This window comes from Leptosomus discolor, chromosome 5 (assembly GCF_034619465.1).
Source record: "Leptosomus discolor isolate bLepDis1 chromosome 5, bLepDis1.hap2, whole genome shotgun sequence".
NCBI lineage: Eukaryota > Metazoa > Chordata > Aves > Leptosomiformes > Leptosomidae > Leptosomus > Leptosomus discolor.
The window spans coordinates 6,053,945-6,074,691 of NC_141395.1; the positions used below are offsets into that span (position 1 = coordinate 6,053,945).

Genomic DNA, 20,747 nt, shown 5'->3' on the forward strand with positions numbered 1-20,747 from the left:
ACACCTACCTGCTTGAAAATAGGAAAACTGCCTGACAGGCGCTATTGGAGGCAAATTTTGCAAACTCTGGTTCCTCCACTGTTAAATATATGTTTGAAGGGGAAGAGGAGAAAAAAAAAAAAACAAAAACAAAAACAAACACAATTCTGTAAGATCAGACCTTTTCTAATTTTAAGAACAAATTAAAAAAAAATAAAATACTTCTTCAGTTGATTATTTGGAGACTTCAGAAAAATAATTAAATCTTTGCCCCTGGTGTCACTGTAGAAGAAATTTGTTCTGTATTAGCACATTTTGGGAAATCGTTGGACAAATACGGCAATATCCCCACTTGGCTATGTAGGCTGAATTTATTTGTTTTCTGTGGGTAGCTTTGTTTTTCCCCTGCTATCTCAGAGACAACTTTATTAACAAGTGGAGACATTTTTCAGTACCAGTAACAAGAACAAGGTTTAGAGTGCCTCTTGGAGCTCTTCTTTACATCATGAATTGAGACGCTCAAAAGAGAGAGTTGTTGGGGTTTTTGAAAGTAGTAGAATAAAAACATTGTTTACTATATAAAATATATGAAAAATCATAAAAACTTGTCAAGAAACTTAATGAAACTTAAATAAACATACTATGTGTGAGTGTTTCTGTTTATCAGCATTCTTTCATATTCACATTATGGTAGCTTCTGTGGTGGAGGATTCTGTGGGGTTTTTTTGTCAGACATAACTCATTATATCTAAAATTTGCAAAATTGTGATGTTCTGGCACATGAAATCATCATGAAGACTACTTATTATGTGTAAATGATCTCATTTGCTTACAGTTATATTTTTATACTTCTTACAAGAACATAAGAAGCTTTGCAGTCGCATGCTAGTGCGATTCTCTTTGGATGAAGTCTTATGCCACTGTCACAAAGAAGCCGAAGTCATACTTTAATCTTTTTAAGTGTATGAAATGCTTGTTTTCTAGTTCCTCCAACCAAATAAAAACCCCGAAAAGCACAGGATCAGTTTAAAATGGGTCAAGGTTATGTGTTCTGTGTCCTTTGTTGCGTACTCTGAAGTTGGCAAACTTCCTAGTGGAAGACCACAGCCATATCCATGTTAGTTTGTCAATGACAAGAATTCTGTCAGTGGAAGGAACCACATCAAGCTGAGAAAGAGACAGCATACAAACTATGAACTATAATGAAATCCTTAAATCACCCTTGTCCTGTTTCCTCATCTGCAAAGATGCTGGCCAATATGAACAGCTGCTATACAAGGCAGAGCGGCTTGTTGGTATCTAGATGGTCAGCAGTGGTTAAGGCAGATATTAACATGTTTTAAGATATTTTTTTTTTTCATTTGATATCTTGCTAAGGAAGGCTATCACATACCGACACTTGTGAAGCTACCAAATTTATCATATCTTACTCGTGTTTTGCTACCTCAGGTAATACAGGTGGTGTGGGTTAACTCCAGAAGGCAGCTGAGCCCCAAGCAGCACTCGCTCGTTCCCCACAGTGGGTTGGGGGAGAGAATCAGAAGGGTAAAAGTGAGAAAACATGTGGGTTGAGATAAAGACAGTTTAATAGGAAATGCAAAAGCTGCATGCACAAGCAAAGCAAAATAAAGAATTCATTCACTCCTTCCCATTGGCTGACAGATGTTTAGCTATTTGCAGGAAAGCGGGGAGGAACTTGGAATCTTAAAGGCCTTCAGAAATAAAAGCAAAGAACTTCAGTGATGTAGCTACTTACCTACTTATGTGCTATAGAACTATGCCATAGGCCAGTGATTTTAATTCAAATATTCTGTACTGAGCCTTCCTGGTACTAAAGAAGGGAGTAGGCTTTTAAACTTCAGCATAGTTTTGTTTCAGAAACGCACTTAATGTTCTATATGTAAAGTGTAATTCACAACTAAAGAAATATGAACCTTCCTCTTATGTCACGAGTAATGTTTATTAAATATGATTGTTGAACTCCCTAGTGGAGGCTAACTCATTCTACTTCCTCATCCATTACAAAACCCACAACAAACCACACTTTTTAATAGTATGCTCAGTAGTAAATGCTTTCTTAAATAGAAAAATACACTGCAAAAATTCAGAGTCTCTCTGATTTTTTTTTTTTTTGGACAATAGCTTTTATGCTAATTTTTAAATAACTGTTTATGGAGGATTTCCTGAATCGTAAGTACAATTTTGGTGTTCTTATTGTAAGTGTATCAGGGCCAAGAAGAAAAATAATGATTGTCAATTCTTGGCAACTAGTTAATAAATACATCTGAATAGAATATTGCACAATATTGCGTAACAAACTGTAGAAAAAAAATTATTTTTTTTTCCTCCAAGACTGAGAGTAATCCAGAAAGAAAATAAAAAGAACAACTGCTTTCACTTTTTGCAGATATTCAGAGTATCAGAGGTCTTGCAGTGGATTGGATATCACGAAATTTATATTGGATTAGCTCAGAATTTGATGAAACACAAATTAATGTGGCACATTTAGACGGTTCTTTGAAAACTTCAATCATCCATGGAATTGATAAACCCCAGTGTCTTGCAGTTCACCCGGTTAAAGGGTAAGGTATCAATGGTTTTAATAAATAAGTGACAGTAAATCTCATCAGAGGATTTCTTCTTTGTTCAGGTTTTGAATTTGCCTATTCTGTTTTCTTTCAAACTTAAAGTAAATGCATGCGTTTGAAAGATTATGCTGAGAATTTCTTAGCTGAATACTGCTTCCCTACTAAAGCTCACTGTTGATTAAATCATGTAATCATTAGTTGTACATTTTTCCTGCTTCTAAACTTATGTGCGTTTTCACTACCGATGCAGTAAAAATACTGTGTACATAAAGCAATGTTTTAAATACGTTCATTTTCTTCTTCAGTAAGCTCTACTGGACAGATGGTAACACAATTAACATGGCAAACATGGATGGCAGCAACAGCAAAATACTCTTTCAGAATCAAAAAGATCCTATTGGTAAATACATTTTTTCCTGTTTCTTTTTTATGTGCTAGTGCTTTATTATGGACATTATCTTGAAATGCTATTTAAGAATACCATCATGTTTTTCATATACTAAATAACAGTGATAGACATAAAGACATGGAAAACAATGATGTACTTTTCATTTTCACAATTTAAAATATCTTTGCCCCATTCTAATTGAAATCTGCTTTAGTGGGTTAAGTGTAGTCGTATCAACTTCTAGGGTTACAGTAGACTGAAGGTGAAGGAGAACCCATCTGTATCTCTCAATCTGTGGATCATGAGTAAAAAAATGTAGACAGCAGGGTTTTAATAAGTTACGGATATATGTGAGAGGATGCTTTGACTGGAAATGTAGAACCTTCCTCACCAGAATCCCAGCTGCATGATCAAAGATAATTCAGCTCTTAAATTATCACATACAGGAAAGAGCAACAATTGAAGCATACATTTCATATAATGGCTTATCCTCAGTTTTAGTATTTGAGAATTAATATAGATGATGATAAATTATGGCACTTTCTGAAAAAAAAAAATGCTCCCTCTATATGTACTATTTATTTTGGTTCAGGTCTTTTTCTTTTTGTAATGTCATTTTTTTAGAGAGTAAAAGTGATTATGTCAATTGTTGTTGCATTATTAATGGCCCATCAATAAAGTGATTACATTTTAAAGCATTTATGAGTTTTCATAACTGAATGCATTAAGCAATCAGAAGCAAAAATGACTTAAATAGTTAAATGATTCAATAAATTTTACATAAGAGCAACACCACATGCATTTTAGACCCTAAATTCAAAGAAGTTTGTAGAAAATATTTGGTAACTGTTTTATTGTTGATTTGACTTTCTATCTGTCCTCTTGAAAAGACACTTATCTATCTGGAGAAAAAAAAAAAAAAGAGTGATAAACCCACTAATTTTAGTGTCAAGCATAAACACATTTAATAATATTACAACAATATTGAGAAGTGAGGCTGTGTGCAACATTTTGCACTGAATATCCTGTGATCATAGGTCACAAGGTCCTAAATTGCAGTCCTTATGGTTTCTGTCATTGAGTTTGTTCTGAGTAGCAGTAAAGCCACTGAACCAAATACATGGTAGAATGGTAAGTACTCTTTTTTTTTTTTTCTTTATTTTCTTTTTTTTTTTTATTTCCTATAAGTATATCAGTACTGTCAAAGGCTGCGCATGCCGAATCCATGTGGGTTTTGTGATGTTCTTCTTCACAGACCTGCACAGTCTCACTGGCATCAGATGGACTGTTCATTCAGTTAAACACTCCTGTAAGCCCTGTAGGGATGACAATTGCAACATAAGGTTTTTTTACTTCACCACAAAGCTGCAAGTGAGACAATTTATTTTCTTTCTGTAGTATTAAATTATTTTTTAAGACCTTTTGGATCTGATAAGAATTACTTGAAATAGGTTATATCCAGACTGAAGGTTCTTATTGCATAATAAGGAGAGTATACAGATTTAATTGTTTTTCCCTTCTTCTTGGTAGTCTGAAAGTGTGCTAAATTGTAAAGTGTAGAGTATGTAGTGTGTAAAGAGTGTGGAGAGAGATGTATATGTATACATGTAAAGGGAAAATAAAGCTTGCACCTCTCTATTGCTGAGAAACTTTTTAATCGGTAGACATCTTGGCTCAGTTTTATTGTCAGTTAGGATGGACATGACAACAGATTCTGTTGCATATCCGAGGAAAAGTAATCAGGTACCTTATAGATAAAACAAGTGTCAATTTTCAGTATCAAACTCTGAATTCAAATATATTCAAAAAGCTTGTTTTAATGGTTTAAATTATTCTTACCGTTAGCGTAAGACATTCTCAGAACAAGAAAACACTGCTGAAGAGCCAGAGAGTAGCAGTCTTAAAACCCTAATTTAATATTTCATTTATAGCCGAGAAGCTGTCTTTCTCCATAAGTGAAACTCTAATTCATGCAGTGCTAATTTTTTAGTGTTTAGGAAGTGAGATGGATGACCTAATAAGTGACTTCACAGGTTAATTATGGAAAAAGACAAATATATGGCTTATTATAGTTGAATGTTCTCCCTGTACTTGGCATCGGTGAGGCTGCACCTCGAATCCTCTGTGCAGTTTTGGGCCCCTCACTATAAGAAAGACACTGAGGTGCTGGAGCATGTCCAGAGAAGGGCAACGAAGCTGGTGGAGGGTCTGGAGAACAGGTCTGGTGAGGAGCAGCTGAGGGAACTGGGGTTGTTTAGTCTGGAGAAGAGGAGGCTGAGGGGAGACCTTGTCACCCTCTACAACTACCTCGAAGGGGGTTGTAGTGAGGTGGGGTTGGTCTCTTCTCCCGAGTAACAAGCGATACGAGAAGAGGAAATGGCCTCAAGTTGCACCAGGGGAGGTTTAGATTGGACATTAGGAAAAATTTCTTCACTGAAAGGGTTGTCAAGCACTGGAAGAGGCTGCCCAGGGCAGTGGTGGAGTCACCAGCCCTGGAGGTGTTCAAAAAATGTCTTGATGTAGTGCTTGTAGACATGGTTTAGTGGGCATGGTGGTATTAGGTCAGCGGTTGGACTTGATGATCTCTGAGGACAATTCCTGAAAAAAAAATCTAAATAAGCATGCTTTGCCTATATTAGAAATAATGTTTTCACAAAAGTTGCTAATAGGTAGAATAACACAACAGGAAAATACTTTGAGAAGAAAAACGTGGTAGGCTTGTGTAGAAGGAGATAGGAATGTTATTTCTGTCAGTTGCTGCTGTGTAATTGGGATACCCATGTGTAGAAGCACCAGTTTAATATCTGAAGAAGTAGAAAACCTGACAAGATAACATTGTAATTGCTGTATAGAGTGCATTCACAGCAATCTCATAAATAGATCTGTCTAGGTGAAGCCTGCGAGCAGCTGACGGGGAGCACAGAGTAGCAAATGCTATCCGTCTCGGAATAAGGAAACCTTTATACTTGCGTATTACCTTTGTAACCCATAGCAAGGTTCATCCATATTCCCAGGGAAGTTCCCTGTGCTAGGCCTATTTACTGCAGGTGCTGCTTGTCTCCGAGGTCTGTGGCACTGTCTTTCCACTTTGAGCGATGCTTGTTGTACAAGCATGAAAATACCTATGTGCAGAGAGGTGCCGCAAGATCAGTCTCTCCTGAAGGCACTGCTCGGTATCCTTATCCTTCTCTCGAGCAAGTGTTGTTTTCTTCTGGGTGATACACTTGCAGAGAGGGGAAAAAATCTTGGTAACTGTAAAGGAACTGGAAAGCTGGTTTTGAAAAGCTTGGAAAGTGGACACCTTTTGGCCTACGATGTCAAACGTGCGTCGAGAAGGGGTGGCGAGATGCCAGCTGTAAGTACTGCAGCACGTGGCACTGCCTTCTCCCATCAGGATTCTGAAGAGATCTGGCTTTCCACAGAGAAGCATTTCACAGGATGGAGCAAGTGTACTGTACAATATCTAGAGGTTGACCGGTGGAGTGAAATACAATATAGTTTGCCAACTTGCTGCTGGATACCTAACAGGAATTCTGGGACAAGTCTAGTACCAAAGCAAATTATTATGTCTTGTATTGTCCCCATGCCAAGTGTATTTCACTGTGGAAAATCTCCTGCTATTACTACTTGAATATTTTTAAAGGATTACAGAAGTCTGAAATAGGTTATCTCTTAGTTCTTTGCTCTTACTTCCAGAAAATGATATGCTTTGTTCATTTAGGTTACTTCGCAAGTATTTTCATTTCTACAGTTATCTTGCTTCTAACTCCAAAGAACTGATCATGAGGTCTGTTCACTATGAAGCGAAATTCAAATTAAAAAATACTATAAATTTATTGAGAATTAGGTTTTGGTATTTCAGCATTCACAGCAGAGGGCTGTGCGTGTATGGGGAGAACAGACATTACAGTTCTGAATCACAAAAAGTAGCTTATTTTCTAAGTCCTTATGTATTCATAATTTTAGAATATAAATAATGGCTTCTGGATCGCATTTACTGTTAGTTAATGACCTTGCTTAGGACCCGAGTTAATTCAAGTAATTGTCCATTGCCAGATAATGCTCTTTCATCGGTCAGTCACTGATTGATTTCTATAGATGTTGGGATAAATAAAAGGCAGGGATCTTTTTAAAAGCATGGGTTTATTCACTCTAAATGGCCAAGTTGGTTTGGTTTTCTCAATTTTTTTTTTAAATTTGAGTGAATGAGTGGATAGATAACACAATTTTTATGTGTTTATATCTGTATTTCTTAAATACGCTTTTATTATGAAAACAGCTTAACACTAAATGTATGTTATCTATTCAGCCCGCAGTTAAAGTTGTATACATTAATTACAGGTCTATCAATAGATTATGGGGAGAACAAACTTTACTGGATCAGTTCAGGAAATGGAACCATAAACAGATGCAACTTGGACGGTGGTGGTCTTGAAATAATAGAATCTATGAAAGAAGACTTAACGAAAGCCACAGCATTAACCATTATGGGTAAGTCCGGTGGTAATAACATAGTTCTTCAATGATTGGAAGCTAATTAATAGTGAAATAGCAAAGGCTTGGGAAATCTATTGGGTTTTTTTATGTAAATAATACATACAGAACATTCGTGAGTGAGACTGGTTTGTTTGTGAAAAACATTTTTTTATATTTTAACAGACAGTTTACAATCTGTATTGCAAGTACATGTTTCTAAAATTAGTCACGTATGTATACACAGGATGAAGGTGACAGACTGATGGCTTGTATTTACTGTAGTTACTTGTAAAGTATGTTGGAAGGAGGTGTGTCATGCTTACTTCTTTCTGCTGTCTTAGTTCAGAATAGCCTCAGCTTGTCAGATCGACTTGCACTTTGTGAAGACTTCTTCGGGTTATAAATTGATTATTGATGCTTTGGATTTTCAGATGTCTGCTAATATTCCACATATTAAATAGGTTGGAAAAAAGGTTGTTTTGTTTGTTGTACTTTGCACATTAGAAATACTTAGAATGTTCAAAAACGTCGAAATTATCAAAAAAAAAAAAAAAGAAGAATGTAACATAAGGAAAAAATCCTAAAAAGTTCAATAATTCATTAAGTTCCAGTCTGATGAATGTTGTGAGACTATTACTTTGAATTGGCTGTTTCTCATATACATCTTCAGCTCTTGGCCCTTGCTGGAGCTAGGATACAGTGTGTTGAGAATTCCAGTCTGACTCAGAACTAGTATTTCTATGATTCTAGAGATAACCTCAGAGCTTTCCATATTTCCTCCAACTGCTTTACTGACCTCTGTTCTGATTCAATTAAAAATTATTTATATTTATCTTCAATGTTAGAAAAAAAAAGTTTCGTTGATAAGTAGACTTTTGCTGGGATCAACTGCCAGAGTGTTTTTATACAGTATTTTATTTGATTGATTAATTATATAATATACATACAGATGGTGTGCTTGTGAAAGTTATGCTGACTAAACTACAGATACTTTATGCACATGGTGTAAATTAAGTTATAGTTTAGAGTAGTAACTGCTGAAATAGTTTTATTATACACATATTTTCCAGTATTGAACTCTAAATGCTTTCAAAACGTATTGGAGAGGGGATGTTTGATATATGCATTCATAAACAAAAGCAAGTTTTTTGTGTCAGGAGGAGTCATGTATGTTAATATAGATAAATTGTTTGTTGTTGATTTGATTGTGACTAGAAATAGAATAAATAGATGACCTTTAGGGAGCTATTGGAAGTCTTTAATATGAAATTTGTTCACATTGTCACTGGGATGTCTGTGATATCAAGTATTCATCTGTGATTCACAGAAGCTATAACAATGATGATCCATCTGGGATATTGAATAAAGAGTTTATAGCTCTCATTTAAAAACGAATGTTTCATGCTTGTTTGGATGAAAGTAGTTGAATTTTTGCGGGTGCGGAGATGCAAGAGTTACTGCTGCATAGTTTTAAAGCATATTCCCAGTTTGATGTGCTTTGGTTTATGGCTGAAGACAATTCGTCCTACTCAAAGTTGGTAAAAAAACCTTACAATGTGTTTGAGTTTTTCTGTTTATTTTGCTTTTGCGTTTTGTCTTTGGTTCAGAGCCATAGTTGTGGTAAATGCCATTGCAGTATGATTCCGTATGTAAATCTGTTGGAGAAAAGTGCAAACAAATAGTTTTATAAACAGCACTGTATGTGCTGATTGAAAAACATGGAAAGTTTCTGTATTCATTTCTCCTGTATGATTTTATATTGTGGAACATACTGTAGCAACATAAATGCCATCTATTTTCCTGAGATGCTTGTGGCTTTGAGTCATATTATAGTCGGGCTTTTGTGCATGTAAAATGGATCAGAACAGAAAATCCAATGTGATATCCAACAAGGCATCTGTAATTGATAGAGGATCATAACTGATAGTATATAAATAAAGAAGAAGGAATAATTTTGTCTAGTGTAAGATTTGACATGGCAGTATGTGAAAATTTAGTACCCCTGTTGATCTGTTTGCCTACAAGTTTAATAGGAAGTTTTAGTAGGTGAGTCACAGTAATTATGATCTTTATTGCATCATTTTTGCACCATTTCATAAATTTTCTTGACTGCTTTTATCTAAAAGCAAAGAAACACAACAAAATCAACATGAGCTGGAATGTTTCTTCTCTGTGTATATACTAAACGGACTTTTTTTACCGTTTGAATTCATCAGTGACTGCAAAGAAAACAGACGTGATAGCTGTGCCCAAACTCTTAACTGTTTTGTGGCATTTAGGTTCCACTCAGCGCTACAGAGTCTTGTAGGCTTCTGCTGTCTTTTGCATTTTGCTGTCTTTTGCATTTAGTGTCTCTCCAGGTGAAAGCACTGTTTGGGACAGCTTATATTTTTTGTTTCTTTATTTTAAGTATACAATCTTGTCATATTTTTTGGTAATATTTCACTGGGGCAGAAAGAGGAGATAGAGGTGGTTATTTTGAGACACCCTTTGTGCAATAGTCTCACCAGTTGTGCGTTGGTCAGTTGTTGATCAGGAGGACATCTGTTGCTCTGAAGAGCTAAAACAAGGCAACGGTGGAGGGAACCATGGAATGGTGGACTGAGGGGACAGGGTAATGCGACCTGAGATAGCCCTGGTTCCCGTGCCCCCCTCCCCTCTGCTAAGGTTAGGTGCACTGGGGGAGAAAGAATTGTCAGAAAAATTGCGAATTTCTCATAAGTTTACTACACCGGTGATCTCTTCTAGCACCTCAGTCCTTCTTGCTTCTAAAATTTTATAATTATTTTTAATCTATTTGTGAAGCACGTCCTTACTGGCATCTTTCCCAGCCATCAGAAGCATGAGCTCCCAGAGACACCTGAGGATAATCCAATAGTGTATATGAAGAGCTAGTGTCTTCCATTCTTTGTCTGGACAGCATTTTGCACAGAAAACTAACATATCTTCTGCCAGTTACCAGTGGTTTTTGCTATATCTTGGGTTCCAGAAGATGTTTCAGAACTATAAAAAACTAATGACTGACAAAGGCTTGGCCCAAGACTGACTCCTTTCTGGCTTTGGTAATCTCTGTGCTGTTCTGCTGCCTCTGTGTTATCTTGATCTTTGATGCTGTTAATTTCAAAATGGGAAAAAAATAAGCAGTTAGGCATTCCATGGTTGTGTACAGAGATATGAACTGAATAAGCAATGCTAGCTGAGTCAGTAAAGTTTTGTTTTGCTTTTTAATATAGCTTACGGAGTAGTTCAGAGCTTCACCAGGCAATGATGGATGCAACTCCCCTTTAGTACTCCTCCTCAATCTCCTCATCATTTGTACTTCAATGCTTTGAATCCCTCTGTTTTAGTGCGGCAGTTTAGCAGTTGAAACCTGTTTGGAAGTTACCACTACCGTTTCAGGTGTTTACTGTTGTTTAGTCCTTTCCAGACCCTATTTAACATTTTCCTACTATTATATCATTTAGTGGGAGCATATAGAAGGTAATGACAAGACATAAAAAAATGATATTAACAAACAAGTTGTTGCTAAAGTGACTCTCAAGTTTATTTTTGGAGGGTAGTGGAAACAAGTTATATAATTCACATCTTTCTGTATTTTCGTTCTTTCACTTACTGGTTTTCTACTAAGTGGTGTCAGTCATCTTTCTTTTTCCATATGCTGAGCTCCAAAATTCCTGGTCTTTTAGTGCCTGCTTTTGCTACTCCTTTTTGAGCATGATATAGCTGGGGTGAAAATTACATTCCCTTTGAAAGTAAAGCATTTGAATAAATCCAAAGTTACTATTTTTTCCATGCCCTTAAGCATACAAAACATTATTTTTGCTGTTGCCACTTTCTATTACAAAGATGTTGCTACAAATCCATGATGAAGTCACATTTGCTTTTCTACTCTTCCCACTTTTTTCTTCAAATGCACATTCACTGTGTGAAATGTCAATGCATGCCACATCAGCCATTTTTAGTTATTTTACCATTCAAAAATGCGTGTGAATGCTGTGTTTAATACCTCCCACTGTTTATTGTCTTGCATTTGGTCAACGGTAATTTTCTTCTGCTACTATGTTAACAGTTCATTTTATTTTGTTCAAAACCCAAAGTTTCTTCTGGTCTTTTAGAAGCTTATCTGCTTCACAGCACGCCCCACATAAATTTCAACACCTACTGCTGACACCATTTACAAGTTGATAACAAATGAATCCATTGTTTTGGAAACTCAGGATGTTCCATGTGAGAGAATCTCTGATTTTCTTATATGGCAGAATGATATTCTTTTCAACATTAAGAAAATGGTTCCTATACTTGTGTTAAGGTTTGAGTTTAATATATCATGTTGAGTATCTGACTTTAGCAGTTTTCCTGGTAGCCAGTGTCTGAGTGCGATCAAATTTTATAGATGTATTTGGCATTCTGCATGAAATCTCATTTCCCCCTTTCCAAGTTACTTGATGAAAATGGTGCCTTGACTGTAACAGAAACTGGCTGGAAATTTACCTTTCTTGTGAGAACTGTACCTGTTTCTGGATTGGTGAGCAGTCTTTGTACTACAAGATTTGAATTCCAAACTTGCAGCGATTTCTTATGTATTTCCAAACTGGTGTATTCTTTCTTGAATGATATATAGCTCTGAATCACAAACTGAGCATTGCTAGAAAAGTATTGATTAGTTACTGTAAGTTTGTAGCTCAGAAGAAGAAGATTTTGAAGGCTTCTGTCAGCAGTTTTGATGTGGGTGTTTGATTGGATTTTGTATCAGGGCCTCACAGAAATACAGTTTACACAAAATCATAAAATTCAGCTCATTTCACTGAAAAATAGGAATATGATATAGATCAAGAAGACTGTATAATAAGGATCTAATTTGTTGTGCATTGGTGATTTTTTTTTCTTAAATACTTGTGGTAGAAACCTCGAAGGAAGTATTCCGTGATGCTAAGTAGTAGCTTTTTTCTAGTTGTTCTTTCCCAGTATAAAATAGAGTAACTTCACACAGTGAATGATTCTATGTGTAAGTACTATTTCTTTTGAAATTCATATAAAAAAAAATTCAATCAGCAATACAACAAAATCAGACATATAATAGCTTTTCAATGGGAGTGCAGCTATTAGAATGTCTTTTGAACACAAACTGTATATAATACAGCCATCAAGGTGTATTATCAAACAATCAAAATAGACAGTAATTACAGTATTTCATTTTAGACAGAAAATGTGCGTTCATATTACCAGAATATATTCATGTTGCTGTTTACTTTCACCATGTAGATAAATGATTTATTGATTATTTGATTTTTTGTTTATCCTAAAAGAATTTTCAAAAATAACACCAGAATGCCTTTCTAGTAACTCAAATGGTGGGAGCTGTGACTTTGCTGGACTTAATTGTGAAGTGAAAGGGGCTGCTTAGATCAGGAAACTTCAAATACATACACCTTAATTTTCCAAGTCATCAGTCTTCTAATTGCCGTAACACCATTCATTACATTAGCATTAATATATGAAATATATCTAGGCAATTTGCCCAGTTCTAAGTACAGTACATAGTTGTCTTCCATAAATACTCAAACCACCATTAATGAAAACTAATGGCCCATCAAAATTTGCATTCAGAGTACTGCTTGAAATCTCCAAAGGACTGGCCGCAATGCTAGTGTAGCAATTTTTGGCATTTGAAATTGCTGTTTCCCAATATGTTGCTGCGCTTAATGCTAATTACGTAACAAAATGGATAAATACAAAAATTTTATTGTATATTATAACCCAGTTTCAGTAACAAGTTTGTAATTAGTGACCGAACAACACAGCATAATCAAGCTAATAAATCATTTAACTTCAATTTGACGTTTAAAGGTTTCAAATAACATTATTTCTTCCCTAGATTGAGAAAGCATTGTCTTTATGCTCAAGTCAAGCGATTTTGTAAAATCATCTACTATATTTTAAAATTAATATCTAAATAGATTAATTCATCCTGATACTAGAAATTGCAGTTGAGTTATCTACTGAGAGAATAATGGAGAGAGAAAGAGTACAAAACTCTGCTTAGAATTATGGTTAAAAATAGCTGTGTAACACATTTGGGGTTTTTTTGGTGTGCGACTGTTTTTGGTGTATATTGGCCTCCTAGCAGTTTCTGAACAATTAAAACCTGTATTCCTTAGCTCTTAGGGCATAGCTGGCCAGCTGTGACCAGTTCCTATTTTGTGGCAGGTAGTCATACCTTCAGTTTTGACCTCAAGATGTCTATACTTCAGAATTTGTGGATTGGTTTCTTAGTTTTGTTTTTTGTTTGGGGTCTGGTTTTCATTTTTCGATTTTTGTTGTTTTTTTTTTTTAATATACCTGAAATGTCAGGATTTTCGTGAGCTTCCTCATTTAACTGCCCCTATTCTGTCTATATCTCTTTCTAAAACTTGTAGTGCACCATATAAAGCCTCCATGTAAGAGAACAATAAATACTAGTTCAGTAAGGTTTTGTTAGTTACGTTTTTAATTAAATGTTTATCCAGGTGTCATATTAACAAGGATGGAAGAGGAAGATAAAAGAATAATTTTGAAGCGTATTTTTAGTATTCTCTTGTTTTTTGTTGTGATTTGTTCTTTTTATCAGTGTAGGTGACGTAGGAGACTACTTAACCTCTGTGTTCACAGTCAGGTACTTCAGTGACTTTATGCTGTGATGATTTCGCTTTCTTCTGTCATGAAGGGAGAAGAATTATATGATCTGACATGTCTGACAGGATTGATGGAAATTGTCTAGATACTGTTAACTGTATATGAAAGCAGAAATACTCTCATTTCGTAGCCCAATAGGCAAGAGAGGTACATGGTGGAACATTCACTTGGTGATTTAGAAACAGTTTGGCTCTAGGCTAAGACTGAAAGGGGGAAATGAAACTATTTGTGGTGTAAATAATTATTGGAAATTGAACTTCTTGATTAAGCACATGCCATGCCTTCATCTCTTGGTAAAAGAACGCGTGGAGTTGGTTATTTGGGGTTTTTCTTTGCTTCTTTAACATAAGAGACAGGCAAGTCAGCAAATTGCAGTTTTGTGAGTCTGTGGAGTCCATAGCCAAGTATGAGCTTTTGCACAAAATACTCAAGAAATGCTGTCACAGTCCACTCGCTGGACTCGTGATGATTCGTTTGCTGTCATCTCTAAGTGCAAAATCAAGGCGACCATGCCACAGAGGTTTGCTTCAATCAAACAGTGAAACTTTATTGTTCGCCCGTAAAGCGGCGTGCGATAGGGAAAGAGGGTGAAAGGGAAGGGAAAGGTAAAGTGAAAAGATGAAAGAGACTGATAGCTACCACCACGGGTCCAGGGGCCTCCCTATGGTCCCAGGTTCAGAAAACGTCCCGCCGGTCCCAACGATCATCGTGATCCTTGGTGGGGAAAGCTTCCAAAGTTTGGGTGCTGAGGAGCCATCTTTTATGCCAAGTAACACTCCTTGCTCCTCCTCTCTATCTCCACCTCTCTTTGGCTCCATCGATGCTGATCAGTTTTTCATGATAACAGTTCTCAGGCTCATCCCTGGTACCCGAGAACAGCCCAGCACTCTTTAGCCGAAACAGAGCCGTCTTGCCTCCACAAGGCTCCCTCCTTCGGCTGTTACCTCCCCTCACGAGGTGTCTAGAAGGGAGAAGCAGATACCAGCCCTCTTATCCTTTTGCTGCTTCCTGCCAGATGAATGAGATGCTCAGCTCTTGTCCTTGCTCTGTCCAGGCCATAATGACCTTACAAGCCTGGCATTCCATGCTCAGGATCAGCAACTGTGTCTCAGGCAGGCCGCTGCAGACTCATGTCAAGATGTTAGCCTAATTTTCGGTGTACTTTACTGTCCATATCCCTGATGACAAGGTTGAGACAATGCTGTTTTCCGACTGACTCTTAATGAATGCCTGAAAGAGTTTGATTGCTTGTTTGAAGTAAATGATGAAAAACACCAAAACTACATGTGTTTTGCTTCCTCCCTGTGCTCCATTCTTTAAAAAAATTAATAATTTTATGGGTGGATTTGGATATGTAAAATAGTAAGTTCTAGTATGCTATGCACAAGGCAGCAGTCATTACCGAAGTTATTTAATGGGCCCTCCTGATTCATGGCCAAATGGAAGATTTGAAAACTGAAACCACTTCATCACATAGAATAATTTCATTGAAAAAGCCTAAAACTTGGGGATAGATAATTCGTTATTGTGGGTCACAGTCTCACAGAAAAAATAGAAAAAAGTCAAATTCCTATGATTTCATTTATGAGTTATATCACATAGTCACTTTTATATTCTTATCTTGCATCTGTCTTTTTGTTATAATTCACACCATCAAAATTGAGCACAGGAATTTCTTGTTCTAAGGATTGTCTGGTAAAAGAATAATCAGATGCAAGCTACTATTAATTTAACAGATTGATATCACAGGATGATCTTTTAACTCAGTCGATTCTAGCACCTTTGCATGCGTAGGATGATAGATTTCCTTTAAATTTTACCCAGGTTTCACTGGAGAGTTCCATTTATGTCTCGAAGTCTTCGTATTCAGAGTATTTTCATTCTGTGGATTGTTGTCTCACCATATACCTGTGAAGACTACTACCTCCATAAATGCTTTTTTTCCTTGATATTTTCAGAGTTTATTTTCTTTTGTGCAGTACCTTTTTACAGTTACTGCAATGGAAATTATTTTTCAGATCTGCACTTTCCATCATGAAAAACTCAACTGTCTAGCTCTATAAATTAGTTATTTAAATATTAAAACTGCAGCATAAGCAACAATTCATTCAACTGAAACAAAAATGAGCTAAAACTGAAGCTAATACACAATATTTGTTGGAAAGGCAGTGTTCCTGAAGTTTAAAAGTTTTTTCAATCTAGGGTTTCCCTTTTGGTTCATCTACAGTAATAACTTTTTCTGTCTGAAATGAAAATGCTGATGATGTTAAATTCACAATTATACAGACTTGCCCCATTTAATTATTAATTTCAGATGTTTAAAAGATACATAAGTATTTAGAGACAAAAAAAAATTATTCGTACTTTTTTCTTAATGTAGAACATTACTGTGAGATTAATTACTGTGAAATACAATATTTTAAATGTAGCCATGAGTGAAATGTGAACTTACTGCAAAGCAGTACTCTGTGAGTAACTTAAGCATGTGGTGCTGTCTGTATGCTGCCATTTACACTGTTCCAGTTTAAAAATACACATGACAAACTGAAGATAAAGTTGAATTCAAATTGCTGCTATGATTTAGTTCCCTTTTTCTGTTGTTTTCCATTTCATGGTTAAATTTAACAGCCACACAAAAACTACATGATGTGGCCCTTGAGAATATTGGTCAAAACTAGGTCTGAGGTAATATGGTATTAAAATGTTATCTAGTTCGGTTTGTTTAAAGTACTTACTCTTCCAAAAGGCTGAGAGCAGAGGGGAGTTGCTTGCACTTGTTTTTATACCATTTTGTTAACTCAAGACAACATTACCGAGACGGGCCAATGAAACCTTGTTTCTTTACTGAGACTTCCTAGAAGGCTAGTACCAGAACTGTGTTTTATTTGAATGGCTAAATTTTACTAACAAAATAGCTTGTATTTCTTTACAGTATAGGAATATAGGGAAAATGTAGGTTGTGGATCATCAGAAATATAATTCTAAATTCATAACATAAAAATCTGTATCTTCTTATCTGAAATGGTGAGCTACAGCGTGTTAGCCAGTCACTGAGGTGACTGACTTGACTAAGTCAAGAGAAACTGATAACCCACAATAAGTTGGAATGAGGTCGTTGTACTGTTTAAGTCTTGTGAAGGGAGTAAGGACTCAGGGTGTTCTGGTATTCAGAGAAAATGAGAAACAGACACTGTGAAATGTGTTATGGGCTGTGGAACTTGTCAACCTGGACCATAGAATCATAGAACATATTGGGTTGGAAGGGACCTCTAAAGGTAAGCTAGTCCAACCCCCCTACAATAAGCAGGGACATCTCTAACCAGGTCGGGTTGCTCAGAGCCCCATCAAGCCTGACCTTGAATGTCTTCAGGGATGGGGCTTCCACTACCTCTCTGGGCAGCCTGTTCCAGTGATCCACCACCCTCATATTAAAGAACTTTTTTTCTAATGTCCACCCTAAATCTACCCTTTTCTAGCTTAAAACCATTACCCCTTGTCCTATCGCTACCAACCATTTTGAACTGTTCTTCCCCAGCCTTCTTATAGGCCCCTTTCAGGTACTGGAAGATTGATATAAGGTCTCCCCAGAGCCTTCTCTTCTCCAGGATGAACAACCCCAACTCCCTCAGCCTGTCCTCACAGGAGAGGTGCTCCAGCCCCCCTGAGCATCTTCATGACCTCCTCTGGACCCGCTTGAGCCGTTCCATGTCTGTCTTGTGTTGGGGGCTCCAGAGCTGGACGCAGTACTCCAGGTGAAGTCTCACCAGTGCACAGTAGACCTGCTGGCCCCACTTCTTTTGATGCAGCCAAGGATGTGGTTGGCCTTCTGGGCTGCAGTTGTGCACTGGTGGCTCACATCCAGCTTTTCATCCACCAGTACCCCCAAGTCTTTTTTCACAGGGCTGCTCTTCTAGCATGTCTTCTCCCAGCCTGTATTGGTACCAGCATTTGCCCTGGTCCAGGTGCAGGACCCTGCACTTGGCCTTGTTGAACCTCATGACGTTCACCTGGGCCCAGCTCTCCAGCCTGGCGAGGTCCCTCTGGATGGCATCTTGTCCCTCTGGCATATCAACTGCACCACCCAGCTTGGTGTCATGAGCAAACTGAGGGTGCACCCAATGCCACTGTCAATATCATTAATGAAGATATTAAACAACACCGGTCCCAGTGCCCCTGAGGGACATTGCTTGTCACCATTTTCCACTTGGACATCGAGCTGTTGACCACTACTCTGGATGCAACCATCCAGCCAATTCGTTATCCACTGAACAGTCCACCCTCATCATACCTCTGTGTGTACTCTAGAGACAGTGAGGAGTAATGTGTTAAGGACTAGAAGTCAGAAGACTGGCTATCATTTATGTGTCAGTGTTTGACCATTAGTTCAATAAGTTCGAGCTTGATATCAAAGCTGTTGAAAATTATATTCCAATGCATTGGGAGGAAGAGCCTGCTTTTCATTTTTTTCATGATTTCTTAGTTACTGGTTGTAATATGTTTTTAATGGAAAAGTGTATTTTAATATTACAAGGAATTTTGTTCACTTGTGAAAATTAATATCTTCCCTAGAGTAAAGTCAGCAGAATTTCCATGTATAACTAGACATTTTAATTTAGGATTTTCTATAGAAGTAACCTCAAACCAGCAGTTGTTGCAGCAAAAGTGGAACTGGTGAAGACTACTTTCATGTCTCCTGAATCTTAATAACACAGTACCTTCAGCGTCTCTCTATAACCTTCTCTGCATAATACCTCTGGTGCAATACACCACATCTTTCATCCTAAGACCTCATCCCAATTTCTCTCCTGCTCTTCTGTGCAACAGCGCTCTCTGCTGCAAGCACCTGTAGACCCTTCCCCCATTCACAATTCCAGTTTGCTATCACAATAGCCCATTTTCCTCACGTATTCCTTAAATTTCTCCCATTTTATCTCTCCATTCCCCATCTTCTCTGTGTCAAAACACAGCACAGGCTGTTGCCACTCTAGAGCTACCCATGAAATGATATGCTGGCCAACACATGTGCTGCATGGCCATCTGGCTGCTGGCAAGCTGAAGGGATTCAACCAGTCAATCATTCCGCTGTTTTGCTGTACACTGGGGCTCAGTCAGACAAGATTTTGTATAGGGTGGCTTTTGATTTCGTCAGGGAAGTATGGCATATGCGTGTTCTTGGTTTCACTTCAAAAGGAAATCTGTATTTTGACAAAGGATGTGTTAGCTCTGTGCATTGATTTTTCCCACAGTTTTAAATAATAGTTACCAAAAGCTAGCAGCAGTATCTCATGCCTTTACTGTGGAAAGTAGGATACAGGATGTTGTTGCTCCTGTTAAACTTGATAGAAATAGCTGGCAGTGCTTTGCATTGGATTTGTTTATCTGCAGCTAGAAACATCAGGAAGTTCTTCACTGAAATGATGCTTCTATGCGATGTCTGAAGGATGACATTAAGAGTTAGCATTGGCTAAGCGTTTTCTGTGTGTTCGGTATGCTCTGTGTTTCAGTCTTCCCCAGGCAGGAAAGGACTGATTTACTTTACTTCCAGCAACCGTTGAGATTGATGAATAATGGGAACAAGCTGGCTGAAATTAATTATGATAAAAGTGAAAAGATTATGTTATAAGGGAAACAGCTGAAGGACTTGGCATTGGTTAGGTAAGGAGCTCTCCATTGTGAACATTCAGTCGTTATGGGTTAGCTGAGTTCTTGTTTTGGAAGCAAATTTAAGTTCTTAAGTGTTTAGTCTGTTAGAATTAGGCAGTAAACATCATTACTATGTTTATGATCCTTTTGGGTCTGACAAAAGTTTGCTTGCCTTTCAGAAATACGCTTCTGCAATTTCAGTTCATTCTTTAATTTCCTCTAAACTGAACCATCACCGTGTCCCTCATGGAAGGTATTTGTGTAGAACATTAGTTTGCATTAAACAGATGATTCCACCTTGAGTGTGCAATGCTGCTGCCTGCATATGTGAAATTTAAAGGTTGGGGTCTCTTCCTCTCTTGGCACATGGCAAGTCGCAAAAGCACGTCATGGCAGATTTCGGTACCCTGATTCTCAAGTTGTGATAGTCTCAGGTGAGATATAAGGGTGAGCTGTCCTTGGGCACCCCTGATTCCTGACACTTGACTGTGGCCCCTGACAGCGTGGCCGTTGCAAGTAGCAGTGCTGTACTGCGGAGCTTTTCCATCATCACCCCAGCATCTTCACTGAAACACCGACAGGTTGTAGCTGTTGTAGAAAGCGGTTCTATGATCTTGATGTCATCCTTCAGAGCTGCAGGGAAGCTAATAAATGTGGCATTTTATCTGCATAGGGGTATAAAGAATACCAAGAGAGTGAAGGGCATTTCTAGCGTTCTTCTGATTTCCCCTCGTTTTGACCTATTCTGTCTTCCAAGCCTTAGCAGTAGGGAATACCAATTTCTATGAGAGCTGCTGTGAAGGTTTTTCAAAAGTGTATATTTAATATTTTTTTCTTCTGTTTGCATTATTTCTTCTTGCTGTGTTTCCTGATAGGTCGTCTTTGCTTTTTATTTTTTGCTTTGTGGTTGTTCTGTCTTACTTTATACCCCATTTGTACAATACCAAATGATGGCATGAAACATGAAATATTGAAAACTTGCTAGGAATACCACCCTGATA

The 20,747-nt window shown here is 37.3% G+C and overlaps 1 protein-coding gene across 1 annotated transcript in view; it reads left to right on the forward strand.

Annotated features, from left to right (window-relative positions):
- The window catches only part of LRP1B (LDL receptor related protein 1B), a 578,117-nt gene that overhangs the window by 359,461 nt on the left and 197,909 nt on the right, over window positions 1-20,747 (forward strand). Inside the window, exons 32-34 of the mRNA XM_086465459.1 lie at window positions 2,387-2,561; window positions 2,873-2,967; window positions 7,297-7,446. Coding sequence (XP_086321585.1) covers window positions 2,387-2,561; window positions 2,873-2,967; window positions 7,297-7,446 — 420 coding nt within the window. The remainder of the gene's footprint in view (window positions 1-2,386; window positions 2,562-2,872; window positions 2,968-7,296; window positions 7,447-20,747) is intronic.